The 14,810-nt window shown below is 43.4% G+C and overlaps 1 protein-coding gene across 3 annotated transcripts in view; it reads right to left on the bottom strand.

Annotated features, from left to right (window-relative positions):
- The window catches only part of PDK3 (pyruvate dehydrogenase kinase 3), a 79,617-nt gene extending 65,034 nt beyond the window's left edge, over positions 1–14,583 (bottom strand). For 2 of the 3 annotated variants that reach the window (XM_043458675.1, XM_043458676.1), the window contains exon 1: positions 13,952–14,583. In XM_043458675.1, the coding sequence (XP_043314610.1) occupies positions 13,952–14,057 (106 nt within the window). In that variant the 5' untranslated portion in view covers positions 14,058–14,583. The remainder of the gene's footprint in view (positions 1–13,951) is intronic. The other variant, XM_043458677.1, reaches the window with a different exon arrangement.
- Positions 14,584–14,810: the final 227 nt, after the last annotated feature.

Raw genomic sequence — 14,810 nt, 5'->3', positions numbered from 1 at the left:
AGAATCTGCCTGCCAACGCAGGAGATGCAGGTTTGATCCCAGGGTTGGGAAGATTCCCCTGGAGAAGGGCATGGCAACCCACTCCAGTATTCTTGCCTAGAGAATTCCATGGACAGAGGAGCCTGATGGGCTACAGTCCACAGTGTCGCAAAGAGTCAGACACGACTGAGACCGAGCGCACACACACGGACAGATTAGTGAGAAACTTGCCTCTCTCTATGTCATAAGGTCAAACCAAATTATAAGTACATTTCCCCATGGGGCCACAATTTCTGCCCTTGGCTTGGGCAGCCCCTCTCCCATCAGCCCTCGTCATTCAGTTCTATGTCCCATGGATCTCAGGATTCCTTAAAAAACTGAACAGTCCATTAGCATAATACCTGGCACATTGCAGGTGTTTACTATTTCCTGATGAGCACTGAAAATTAAAATACCTAGTAAGTTTCAGTATAAACTTACAATAGCAAATAAAATTCAGGGGTTCAAGATAACATTTGCTAGTAATGGTAAATTCCTTTAATAGACAGATCACTTCATTCTATATATCTGCTTGGGAGTATTCCCATCTTTATAGTTAGGGGAAGAAAAGCCAGAAGGTAGACAGGAAGGTGATAATAAAGTGGCAGTATGGTGTGTTGGGCCAGAGGGACATTTTGAGAATGACTTCCCAGAGTGGCTGGAGCGTGTGAGCAACAATCATAGCCAAAGTCACCACCCAGATTCACGTCATTCTAATTCCAGAAGCAGGGGGGTTAGGATCTAGTCTTAAGGGTGGAGGGTGAGTTAAAAGAATGTCTCATCATCATGGAAGCAGGAACGGTTAAGTCAAGGTCACAATGTACTCATCGGCGAGGTTAACTGAGGCAAAACCTTAAGTTAACCATTACAGTGAATGAAGAAGCTTCAAAGCCAGCCACACTAAAAGCACTATGTTTCTTGGAAAATGATTAGTTTACAGAGCTGGGACCTTCAGCCAACAAACTTGAAGATAATTAACATTCGAGGTTAAGAGCTCCCTTTGCAGTTTTTATTCTTTGCAGGAAGCTGGTTTCATCCAGGAAACACTGTGTCACTAACTTCCCACAACAAAAGCATAGCCAACATCTACTGAGCACCAACCATGTGCCGTGCACTGTAAGGCATGTTTTCAAGTTCATGGGTGCAACAGGCCTATGGTTCAATGCTATCGTTTCCACTTTGTAGAAAAGGATACTGAAGTGTATGTAGTGGGATTAAGTGATTTGTCCAAGCTCACACTGATGGTAGGCAACGGAAATCAAGCTTTGAGTACAAGTCCACATAGACCAGTTATGGTATTTCCAGAGAGAGATGACAGGCACACTAACAAGGGTGGGCCCTTAGAATAAGTAAATAAAGTAAATGAAGTGTAAGTAAGTGAAGGAGGTAGCAATCTGATGGTTCCAAAGTGATAACACTAGACAAATATGAGATTATGCAATTTCCTGATTGTTTAACAGAACAAATTTAGATAAAACCCCAGCATTACTAATAGAGACTGTTTGCTAGAAAGAATTGCACTGGGGTAACAGTACATTAGGTAGGAAAAAAATGGTATGTTATATTGAAAGAAAAACAGCGTACGTTTAAAAGCTCAATCTACCTGAATTTTAACTGTGGTTTTGCTCCGAATTTTGCTTAGGTAAGATACTTAAATCATCTACGCTTCAGCGTCTTCATTTAAGAGAGGGAAACATCTTTTTCACCTGGATGGAACTGTAGCTCCATCTGTCTACTACTGCGTCTGGTCAAAAGTGGTACACAAAGATAAGTTCCCTTCGCCTCCTAGAAAGAATAATTTCTGGCTCCCTCTGGAAGAGGCAGCCAAGATGTTAGGTCAACAAGTAGCTGGCGCTGTGGGCAGCCTCTTCATTACTTGGTGCACCTACTTTCTTATGTGTAAAACTGGGGAGGTTGGACGGGTGATCTCTAAGCTCAAGTGCCCACTCAATCTACGGGAGTAAGATTTTCCTTTATACACCTTACAATTATTTATCCTGCACCAACCTTGCCTAATGTACAATCTGGGACAACTCTGGAGAGAGCACTGCTAGGAGTGAGTAGCCAAGAAAAGGAGCTAGAAATCAAGAAAAAGAGTACATACATGAATTTACATTTGTTTTCCACAAGAAAAAAAAGTGCAAAGAAACAAAGCCTCCAACGATGCTTCGGATAAAGGACAATAGGACAATTGGGTTAGGGGCTTCCCTGGTGGTCCAGTGGTTAAGAATCCACCTTGCAATGCAAGGGATACTGGTTCAATCCCTGGTCCGGGAAGATCCCACATGCCGCAGAGCAACTAAGTCCGTGTACCACACCTGCCGAGCCTGCACTCTAGAGCCCAGGAGCCACAACTACTGAATCCCATGCACCGAGATCGAGAGCCTGTGCTCCACAACAAGAGAAGCCACTGCAATGAGAAGCCTGCACACACAACAAAGAGTTGCCCCCACAACTAGAGAAAAGCCTACGCACAGCAACAAAGACCCGCCAAAGTTAAAAAAAAAAAAAAAAAGACACCTGGGTTAAAACTTCACATATACCCAGAAACCACCTCTATTACACAAACCTCCAAGGGAGAGGTAGAGAAAGCATGCCACAAACTCATGGGATGCAAACATTCTAGCTAGCTGATATATATTGACGTATTTGTCCCAACTTCTCATTTATTTAGAAGCCCTTCAAAGGCAGCAACTATGCCTCAACGATTCCCCAACGCTTCTCAGTTCCCACTTCATTCTGAACCCAGAAAGGGAGACAAATGCTGATGGACTTCTGGGAATTCCCTGGTGGTTCGATGGTTACGCAGTGTTTTCACTGCCAGGGCCCAGGTTCAGTGCCGGGGAACTAAGATCCCACAAGTAGCCTGGCACAGTCAAAAAAAAAAAAGTTGATGGACTCCTAAACATCTTAAGTGTTAACCATCAGCATCTCAAAGACTTTATTGCTTAGTGTTTCAGAGGTCTTGGGCAAAAATTTTAACAGCTCTAACACTGGAAGCACATTAGAGTCACCCAGTAAGTAAAAAATACCAGCACCCAGATCCTACTCTCAGAGACTGATTTAATTGGCGCCTACAGGGGGTTTTTTTGGTGGGGGGGCAGGCACTGGTTTTACAAGTTCCCCAGATAATTCTCAGGAGCGCTCAGGGCTGAGATTCACTGACCAGCATCTAATCACAGAAAATTCAACAGCGGGATAAACCAAAGACCTCCTCAGGCTTAGACAGTGGCTGAGCATCCCAAACTTTTTCACTGACCCATCTATTTTTAGCCTCTCTTTTCCTGTTTGAGTTTTGTTTCAGCCTCCTAGGAAACTGACCACACTGGAGCACATGACAGGCCCAGTACAGGAATGCTAAGATAGCAAAACTTTCTGCTTAATGCTTTTTACTTCATCTCAGAAGCAAGAGGGAAAAGTAACCAAATTTATACAAAGTGCACAGTCACGTATTAAGGAATATCTGCTACCAAGCTTGAGGAAACAAAACACTGTACTCTTCTAGGACAGATCCAAGGTAGGGTCGGGTAAACCTTGAGTCTGCTCTGGTCAACGAAAACGTAGTAATTCGCTGGGAAAAGATGTGCATGAACAACAGCACTCGCGATACTTAACTTCATGCCTTGAGAAAATGTTAAAAGAGATACATAGTGATTTATTCCCAAGAGTGACAACTATTCTACACTGACCTCCATGCCCTAGTAAGAAAGAAACACTGGCACGACTCAAATGATGGAGTGGAATCAGAGGTCAAGTCTAAAAATGAAAAAGTCCCAACTGCTTAGGTGATGCTTAGGGAAATAATCTACTGAGTTAGAACCCCAAATATTCAATCACACAGAATATAAACATTGACCTGTGTAATAGATGACAAATAAGTTTGCTGTAGTTTTTCTGCTATTTATTATAGCAGAAAGAATCATCTCTGACAGGATGAGCCACTGACTGGGAAAGAAGGTATCCTCAAGGGAAATGAAGGAAATCAAACCCAGCTCTGCCACAAATATGGTGAAATGCGCTCCCTGAAGATGCTTTCAGGCTAGCTTCAATGAATGCCAGGTACCCACTCACAGTTCTCTTAGCACATTTTCTCTAAGTTAGCTAACTTACCAAAAAGAATTAAGTGGGCAAGAACAGCAAGAATCTCAGGTAATAGACAAGGAGCTGCCATCACCAAATTTTACCAGAAATTACAAGGCAAAAGTTAGCATATGATATTTAGTTGAAATCAGCAAGTTCTCCTTTTGGAGAGAATTTATAAATATTCTACTCTGTGACAAAAGAGCAACGAGAGAGGAAGACATAGGGTCTTGATCATTGCTGCTGTGCAAATGGACAGCAAAACTGAGTAAGAGAGTTGACTGCAAACATCCCAGCAGAGATGGCAACGAATTCCAGAGGGATTTAGTAACAATTTACATACTGCTCTAGGTGATAAATCTGACCATGACAAAAGCATTGTAAATGATTGAGTATATTAAAACTCAGACTGTGCACTAAATAAAAAGGAAACATATTCATTGTCAACATATGTAAATAGATTGGCAAAAGCTGTAAGCCTATGGCACAAAAAATGGATGAAGAATTAGAGATGGTATTCTTCTCACAAGCCTTTAATAGTATACTTTGATAATTACTTTATTAAAGAGGAGAGTGCAATAGGAAACAATAGTTACACAGCACAATAGCTTACTGTGCAAAGTAGACACAAGGAGTTCACACAAATGATTAAAACTCCAGAGCCCGGACAAACTTTATTTGTCTGGGCTCCAAAATCACTGCAGATGGATATTGCAGTCATGAAGTTAGAAGACGCTTGCTCCTTAGAAGGAAAGTTATGACCAACCTAGACAGCATATTAACAAGCAAAGACATTACTTTGCCTACAAGGTCCGTCTAGTCAAAGCTGTGGTTTTTCCAGTAGACATGTATGGATGTGAGAGTTGGACTATAAAGAAAGCTGAGTGCCACAGAACTGATGCTTTTGAACTGTGGTGTCGGAGAAGACTCTTGCGAGTCCCTTGGACTGGAAGGAGATCCAACCAGTCCATCCTAAAGGAGATCAGTCCTAAATATTCATTGGAAGGACTGATGCTGAAACTCCAATACTTTGGCCACCTGATACGAAGAACTGACTCATTTGAAAAGACCCTGATGCTGGCAAAGATTGAAGGCAGGAGAAGGGGACAACAGAGGATGATATGGTTGGATGGCATCACCGATTCAATGGACATGAGTTTGAGTAAACTCCGGGAGTTGGTGATAGACAGGGAGGCCCGGCATCCTGCAGTCCATGGGGTCACAAAGAGTTGGCCACAACTGAGCGACTGAACTGAACTGAACCAGAGTCCAGTGAGTAAACGGTCAAGGGCACTTTACACACATCAAAATGAACAAAATAAACCCACAAGGGGAAAAAAGTAAAACTTTTAGCGTCTATGTTACCTATTACACAAAGTCATAAAACCTCATTTTGGGAGGGCTGTGGAGAAACCGGAACACTTCAACTCTGGGGACAGCCCTATAGATTAAAGTTATACAATCCCTCGAAGTCTTTCACATGGTAATTCCACACAGGGGCACAGATCCTAGAGCTAAGCCACCGATCACCTGGACAAACCTTAGCTACCCCATAAGTCACCCTCCAGATAGCCAAGTTTGACTGTTACTAGAAAGAGGGCAAATGGAGCTTTATTATTTAAATGTAAAATAAGAGCAATCATGGCACACTTCTTTAACAGGGATCCAAACTATCTTAGAGGTTGCAAACTTTCTGTAAAGGGCCAGAAGGTAAACAGTTTGGCTTTGTGGGCCAAACAGTCTCCATGGCAACTACTCAACTGTGCTGCTGCAGAGGTTCAGAAGCCACATATGCTATGTAATGAATGGACATGGCTGTGGTCCAATAAAGCTTTATTTACAAAAATAGGTGTTGCCAAAACCTAGAGCATGTACAACATAAAAACCAAACCGTAATGGAAACTATGGACTTTGGGGGATAATGATGGATCAGTGTCAGTTCATCAGTTGTTAATAAACAGCTCACACTGGTGCAGGATGTTGATGGTGGAGGACATTTTATTTGTGGAGGTGGGTATGGGAGTTCCCTCTCCTTTCTGCCCATTTTGCTGTGAACCTAAAACTACTCTTAAAAATGAAGTCTATTAACTGTAAGACAAAAACAGGTAGCTGGCCCTTAAGACTATAGCATTCCAAGGGGAAAAAAAAGGATTTGCCCAATTCTGGAATCAGATAATCATGGAAGCAAAATATCAGTAACAGAACGCACCTAAAATGAAAGGGAAAAGTGGTGATATTTTCTGCTTCCATCCAGTAATAAGACCAAGATTTCCCAAATCTTGCCAACAACCTGATCAATTTCTCGAAGTTTAATGGGAGGAAACCACTCAGTCATCCGTAGGTCGGTATTGTGGCCTGTCCCCCCTTCAGAAGCATACCTAACTGCCAAGACAACAATCAGAGCCGGAACTACACGTGAAGTGCTCAGAGTCTCATAAACCAGGTTATGTTGAAATCCAGTCATATCAGATCTTTAGGGCCCAAAAGGTCAGTTCGTCCTTTAAATTTAAATATTGACCAACATGCATTAAGCCACATTAGATATCTGTCCCCGAAATGGAATTGTTCTCTTCCCCTTTCAATTCTGAATCATTGGCTTTCGTCTCTAAACAGGTGAGTTGAATTCTTGGCAATGCCTTAGAGCAGAAGAGCCTGACTGCTGACAGAAAACCAGAGACAAATCCATTCTTCTCCCCAGTAGTAATCAGGCTTTAAGAAGTATGACTTTAGAAACCCAAAGCTTTTCAAAGAGCAGTCATTTGGAAGCCAAGTCAACTTCTCAGTGGGCATTTGGAACCTTAAAATACCTTCTCAAGGAAAAGAGAAGGCAGCTGGGCTTTCGAACCTCAAGAAGAGTCCAACAGGGAAACTGGCTGCTGCCTCCTAATAGCTAAAGGCTCCAAGGTTCGCAGAACCAGTGTTAATTATGGTAGAAATCTTTTCTGTGAAAAGGCAGAGTTGTCAGACAACCTCTCTTCTGGCGGCTTTATTTCAGAGATGCTATATTTAAACGCGGGAACCTTAGAGAAATTTGCACTTATATAACCACTGACTAAATTAAAGCGACATGATGTTTAATAACCTTTAGATGGAGTCAATAATCACCACTTATAGAGCGCCCACTCAGAGTAGAAAGCAAACAGCTGAGGTTGAAAGAGGTTACAGAGAAGAGGTGAGTGCCCACCCTCCACAGAGAGACAGTTTAGGGTAAAATCAAGGGACAGAAGCAAATATCTTTAACACAAGTGTGGCTATGCAGAAGACAAGGGCAAAGGAACTAGAAAATAAAACAGATGGTCTGTAGAGAGAGGATCAGAGTGATTAATGAAGGAACCAGAAGAGGACACGGTAAAGCTGAAAGATGAAAAGCATGTCCAGATGAAAATGTGATCATTTCCTATGAACACATTTGAGATTCAGAAGGTTCTACCTTTAAGTTACGTTGCACAGTCCAAGTTCTCCTTTTCTTACATCATTAAGAGAACTTTTAACTCATAACCAACCACTTAACAGGAAGACCTCAGGCTTTTGCAAATATCACAAAGAACCACCGTAACATGAACTGCCATTCAAAGACAGTTAATTGGTCCAAAATTCCTGAGAGTAACCGATTTATGGGGGAAAAGAGAGTAAATGTTGTACTGAGATAAAAAATCAATAAGTGTTTATTCTGAACATTAAAATGTAATACTTTTATTACTCTTAATAAGGAATTAATACATACAGTCTGAAGCCTCATTGTCCAATAGAAATACGTGAGCCACACGTCATTTTAAACTTCACATAAAAAGAAACAGGTGAGATTTTTGATGCTTTATTTAATGCAAATACTCCCAAAATTACCATTTCAACATGGAATCAATACAAAAATATATTGAGATATTTTACTATTTTTATATTGTCCTTGAAATCCAGTACCTTATACTTAGATCTCAATTCATAGGCTAAATTTCTATCAGAAATAATTGGCCTACAATTAGATTTCATCAAATTTATAGTTCAGGTAGATTCACCTATTTAAACTGTTCTAAACATACTTAAAAGTTTTCCAATTAACTGAAGCAAGTTTAAACTTAAATCAACTCAGTTTCCCAGTTTCAGTCACATCAGACACATTTCAAGAGCTCAATAGGTTCAAGTGGCTAGTGGTGACAAAACTGGACAAAAAAGGTCGAAATAAATAGAAAGATAATCCCTGGAATCAAAAATTCAAACCTAATTACTAAAAGAAACATAATAAAACCAAAGCAAGATGTATAATACAGTATAAAAATTAAAGGATTAAAGATAGAAAGTGAAAGGAAACTATAGATGTTTATCATTACAGATAATAGATCTGTCATATCAACAAATATAAACTGGTTAAACTTTGCCACATAAAGATAAGGTCTGGCTCACAAAGCAAAATGCAACTTTACGTTTTCAAGGCAATATTTAAAACAAAGTAATTCAGAAAGGTTCAAGAAGAAAATTAAAACAAGGAAAAAAGGGCTCCAGATCTCAATGCTAAATGAGGTTGAATATTTAAGGCCAAAAAGCACTGAACTAGTAAAAAATTTTAGTAGCAGCACTCTGTATCCTAAAGGGTGCATCTCACAATGACAGTTAAGGATATCTATGCAGCAAATGTAACATTAACAGGGACAAAGCAAAAACCATAGGCAATGTGTGGAGAAACAGAATCATATTACTAGGAGACTCGAGCCTCTCTTAGCCCATGACAGTTCCAGCAAATTGAAAAAAACAAAGGTTATAGAAAATTCAAATAACATAATTAATACAGCAGATTTGATATATCAGACTCTGTAACCTGAGAAGAGAACACAACCTTCTTTTTGCTTCCCAAGGAACAAGGACAAGAAATGAGCCCTGACTGGACTACAAAGCAAACATCAAGAAATTAAAGAAATAATGATTCAGATAGCATTCTCTGATCACAACGCAACAAAACTAAACAACAACAAAATGAGAATACAGGGTACACACTTACAATGGAAATTTAATAACTCTTGGGTTAACTTAAGAATAAAACAAAGATGAAGAAGAGCTGGGCGGGGAAGGATCAAATACTATACATATCAGCTGCTAAAGCAGCGTTCGGAGGAATGCTTGTCATTTCAGTATTCATTAAATACTGAAATAAATAACAAATAAATGAATTTTCCCATTCAAAAAGAAAAAAATAACAACACTGAGCAGATCAGAGGGGATTAATAAAGCCAAAGTAGACATTAATGAACTAGAAAACAAAAGTCATAAAGCTAAGAACTGAATCCAATCATATAAACCAACAACTAATCTCATCAAGAAAGAGGGGAGGGGGGAGAACAAATATAGAAGAGGAACAGCCACAGAGAAAATTAAGACTAAGAGACTACTATCTCAGCTATGCAAACTGACTTTAAAACCTTGATGACTAGGATAATTTTCTAGAAAAATATATCAAAATGGACTCTAGCAGAGACAGAAAATCTATACAGATCAATACCACAGGCTACAGAAGCCTGTCAAAGAGCAATAGTTCCCAAGACACACTAGGTTTAGAAGGTTCCATAGGTGGAATTCTACCAAATCTTTAAAGAACAGATAGTTCAAAGGATAAACTATGGTCCTAGGATAGAAAAACAATTTCTCCTGAAACAAGCATGACACTGACAAGAAAATCTAATCGACTGCACATACACACAACACCCAGAGCCAAACAGCACATGGAGATCAATATAATGAACCCAGGAATTCATCATTACTATTCTCTCTAGTTCTGTGTACGCTTAAAATTTTCCGTAATGAAAAGCTAATGTTTTACTTGATAAAAATACTGAATCATTATGCTGTACACCTGAAACTCATCTTATAAATCAACTACTCCAATTTAAAATTTTTCTTTACTCAAATAGAAAATAATTCTATCGCAATACCCTTCTTCACTTATCAGAAGTTTGACAACCATGTGGTAGAACTGTAGGAAGACAGGTACTTGCAGAAACTTCCAGTGAGAGGATAAAGATACAACCTCGATATGGAAGGCAATTTAACAATATTTAGCCAAATTTCAGGGCTTCCCTGGTGGCTCAGATGGTAAAGAGTCTGCCTGCAATGCAGGAGACCCGGAGATCCAAATTTCAAATGCACATAGCCTTTGATGTAGAAATCCCATTTTGAGGAATCTGTCCTATACAAATACTTACACATGCATGAAAAGATGAATGCAATAATTCACTGTAGCATGGGTTGTCAGAGCAAAGACTGGAAACATCAACAGGGAGCTGGCTAATGAATAGAGTACATCATACAAACTCTCAGATGCCATAAAAAGAAGAAGGAAGCTCTGCAGTTATAGATATGCAAAGTTGTCTGAGGAATAAAGTGTAAAAAAGCAAGGTACAGTCAAAAGTATCACAAGTTGCCAGTTATGTTAAAATGGGGAGGCAAGTGGACGAAAGTTGGAAGCTGACTTTTCTATGCCCTTTTGTACCTTCTGAATCTGGAACCATGTAACTATAATCTCAGACCAAAAAGAACCTTTTTTTTTTTTTTTAAAATCACACCCTTTGGAATTGCACCATTGCAATTATAAACTCATAATTCATTTAGAACACCTGCTATTCTTGTGACAGTTGCTAACTGTGTGAAAGGCCATGTTATAAGTAAAGATTGAGCTCAAAAGGCATAGAGAAATAAGACCCACAGATGAAAGGGGGACAACTCCAGATCCAGAAGCTCATCTTAACTGGTGGTTCTCAACCCTGGTGATGCTAAAGAACCACCCAAAATACCAATGCTCTATACCCCACCCCCCCGAACATTTATAGTAAAGTTTGGGGGATGGGGCCCAGGCAAGAAAACCATGCCTCTAAATGCTTTATATAGCAGTGGTCTTCAACAGAGGGTGATTTATTTTGCTCCCCTGAAGGACATGGTGCTGTCTGGGAACATGTTGGCTGTCACAACTCAAGGGTGAAGGGAGTGGTGGGTGCTACTGGATCCAGTGGGTAGAGGCCTGGGAGGCCCACAGCACAGAGGACAGAGCCCGCACCTGCCCCACCCCTAAAAATGTCAACAGTGCTGAGACTGAGGAATCCTCCTTTCAAATAAAATCAGTGCTTCTGCAGTAACATGCAGTTTTAGCCTTCCTTCTTAAACAAGGAAGATCATCTCACTTACTAGTATGGATATATTCACATAATAAAGCTATTTCTGTGCTCACAGAAACCACAACTTGTCGGTGTGGTTGTCACAAATACTGTAAACATGAAATTCCGAGTATACCCTCTCTCCAGTCCCTGTCCAGGTATTCTAGTCAAAAGCTCGGGTCCCATTTGTAAAGCAGCCAGGGGGAAAGTCACGAAGTTCACCAAGAGGCAGCCTGAGGCTCGACATGGGCCAGCATCTGCTCTATTTGAGTCCTGCATCTTTTAAAATATATTGAATTGGTGCCAATCAGCTTCCCTTTCTGGAGCCAGCACATATGGGGAGGGGTCAGGGAGGCTGCCACAGTCCCCCCACCCCAAGCTGGCTGCTCCCCACCCGGGGTCTTTTAGCATTTGAGGTGGCCCTCCCCTGCCGTGTGCTCCAATCACTCTGGGCCATAAGAGCCTCCTAAGTCTTGTGCCTTCTCTCCTTAAAAATACCCCCACACTCCTTCTAAATTCTCAAACTCCCACATCATTTGCCAAAATCAGACTGCTATCCAGAGCTGGAAGAACCAACAGAATGGTAGAAGTCGAAGTGGCCTCTCTGTGTGACAACTGTCTACTGTTGTCATGAAAGATAGGCTGCCTGCCACCCGATTCATCTCTGGGCATTACAAAGGAGGCCTGAGTTTCTAGCAAATTCCACCACAATTTTATATATATAGCACTTCTGTGAGCTTCCTTATAAGGAAAAGACTTCAGTTAGTAGGCTTCTTTGATCATCCGAGATTAGAGTACCCCTCCACTATTCCCCAAATAGGTCAGAAGCTTTATATGGGAAATGCCTATCCGAAGATTTAGTAATTTCTTTGTAAAAAGCTCATCCCTCTTCCTTTGATATTAGGATCACACAGTTTTGGAGCTGTGCTTTAGAGATGACCTTATACAACCCACATGTGTTCTTGAGGAGGAAAATGAACTCTAGCGAGTTCAGTCCCTCAGCCAAGGCCAGGCTCTTGAGTCAGTGGCACAGCAAGAATTAGAACATTTCTTTCCAGATAATGGTCCCATGGGTTTCCCACGATAACACTATCCCCCACTGTGGTTTTCCTCCTCAAATAACATCTTTGCCAGAACACCTATTAATGTGGTAGATAGGAGCCGCTACAGAAATAAATCAACCGAAATGTCGCCAAGCTACCAGGGCTATCACTTCAACTTGGGAGAGTGGAAGGAGGGAACTAGGAGTCTCTGGATTCTTTTTATGTCTTTTATTGTGAATTAACCTGTCTCAGCTTACCCCACTGAAAAGCAGATACCTTCAGACTCTCTCGAAACCACACATTAGGGATGGAAAATGCTATTTATAGCAACAGAGACATTTTCTTTTTAAACTTTGAAGGGGGCAGGGGCGCTGCCTGAAACCTCTCAACTTCTCACAAGTGACAGAGATGGTAAAGTAAAACTAATGAAAAGCTTCTGGGAGAGAAGTTTAAGATGCAAAGATCCACCTATCACCGAATTTTGATTTCCCTCATCATTTGCTGGCAAATTGGTTTCTTAACATTTAATTTGGTCTCAACTAACCAATTCCGCTCGTCCTATCCCAACTGTGGACAACATCACATGGTGTTCTGGCTCTTCCCCGAATGTGCTACCTACTCTGCACTTGGGTTTTTATGCCCACCTGACATCATCTCTTGACATTTACTTAAGACTCATTAAACGACCAGCTGCCCCATTATTTTCCCTTAAGAGCTTAGAACATCTCTGCCGCCCCATTTTCTTTTCCTTCCAGGATGCCGTGCTCCGACTCGATACCCGGCTGCGCACTTCGGTTTTATCACTTTCACGTGTTTCGCAACCAGCTGCCCCGCATTCAGCCATTGTGAGTATTCCCTATGTGCTCGCACCGGCACCACTCGGGAAACACGGTCCAGTTAACAGGACGTCGTGGACTCTCTTCCCATCTCAGCTAGGCCTCAGGCAGGTTGGGGGCCGGGTCCTCTGCGCTCGCACCTCACTTGGTGGAAGCTGCCCAGCAGCCCACCGCACAGGGGAGAAGCGAGGGGACGCAGGAGAGGCGCGACGAAAGGGGTGGCCCCCGACCCTGCTCTGGCACCAGGAGCCCACACGTCCGTTCTTCCCCAGCATCTAAGGCATTCGCAACCCAGGCCTCCAACTGCTTAAACAGAACACCACCAAGACAGCAGTTCGAGTCCAGCCGCTCCTGCCACCTTAGGTGGTGCCTAAGAGCACCTTAGAGCAGAAAAGGAACGAAATGTCGTTGCGTAATTTATTCGACCGCAAGGTGTTTCTAAACAGGTCTTACCCAACGCGCAAAAAAAAAAAAAAAAAAAAAAAAACAAACAAACACCCAACTACCTAAACATAAAACCCTTGAAAAGCCACCCCACATTCCGCTCCGAAGTTTTAACGGCCCGGAGGTCCGTGTCAAGCAGATTGGAAGCTAACGACGGCAGGTTTGGGAAGTCCCGCCGCCCGGCTGATGCTCCTCAGACGCCGTTTCTGGGGCTCGGGGTGAGCCCTCGGCGGGTGTGCGGGTGCCAGGCCCTACCCCTCCGTGCCCCCAAATCCGAGCCTCTGGGAAAGGCCCCGGAGCCCCGCCCGCGGTTCCCACGGACTTCGCTGAGGGGCCGCGGAGACCCGCGGCGGCGGGCCGCACCCTGGGGTCGTGGGGACCGCGGCCCCGCACTCACCGAAGTCCAGGAACTGCTTGATAGAGAGCGGCGACGGCGAGAAGCGCGAGTAGCGCTCAATCTGCTTGGGCACCGGCTGCTTCAGCAGCCACCGGAACAGCCGCATCCTCGCCCCGACAGCGCAGAGACCGGCCGAGGCGCTTAGGCGGCCGCAAGGGCCGGTGCAGCTGAGTCGCGCGGATTGGGTACGTTAGCCAAGCGCGCAGCCCGGCCTCCGCCTCGGCGCCGCTGGTGCAGCCACCGCAGCACCAGCAGCAACAGCTCCCTGGCTGCCGCCGGTCGCCCGCGGCTTTCCCAAGCCCCGCCCACGGGGGCGGAGCCGGCCGCCGCACGTACGCGGGGCGCGAGGGGCGCGCGGCCGCACGCGCTGGCTGCTGATTGGCCGCTGCTGCCCTCGCTTTCTTTCGCCCGGGCACAGCCCGGCGCCGGTGCGTCCCTCCTTGCCTCCTGGGACCCAAACAAGCCCGGCAAGTGCAGCTGACCCGGGTCCCGTCCGGGGCTAGGTCCTCCGCGACTGAAAGGTGGCGGAGGTGCAAGGAGACTGGGAAGAGACCCGAAGCCCTCGCCTGGAATCCGATCCTACGCGCTGCTCAAGGCCCCTCTCTACCGAAGGCATCTCTTCCGGGAAGCCCTCCCTGGATCAGCTGACTTGCACTTCAGGATATTCGTTGCATCTTGATACGTTTTCATTTTCTGTTTACCACTTAATTATAGAGATTGCTTCATGCCCTCCACCACCACCACCACCGTTGGGCAGAATAAACTCACCGGTTCGGATTCCTGCCTGCCCGTCACTATTGGACAGAATTCATTATGTCACTGATTCTGTTTCGTGCTCCCCACCCCCCGCCCCCACCCT

The sequence above is a fragment of the Cervus canadensis genome, chromosome X, assembly GCF_019320065.1.
Source record: "Cervus canadensis isolate Bull #8, Minnesota chromosome X, ASM1932006v1, whole genome shotgun sequence".
Lineage (NCBI taxonomy): Eukaryota > Metazoa > Chordata > Mammalia > Artiodactyla > Cervidae > Cervus > Cervus canadensis.
This window is presented reverse-complemented; position numbering and strand designations above follow the sequence as displayed.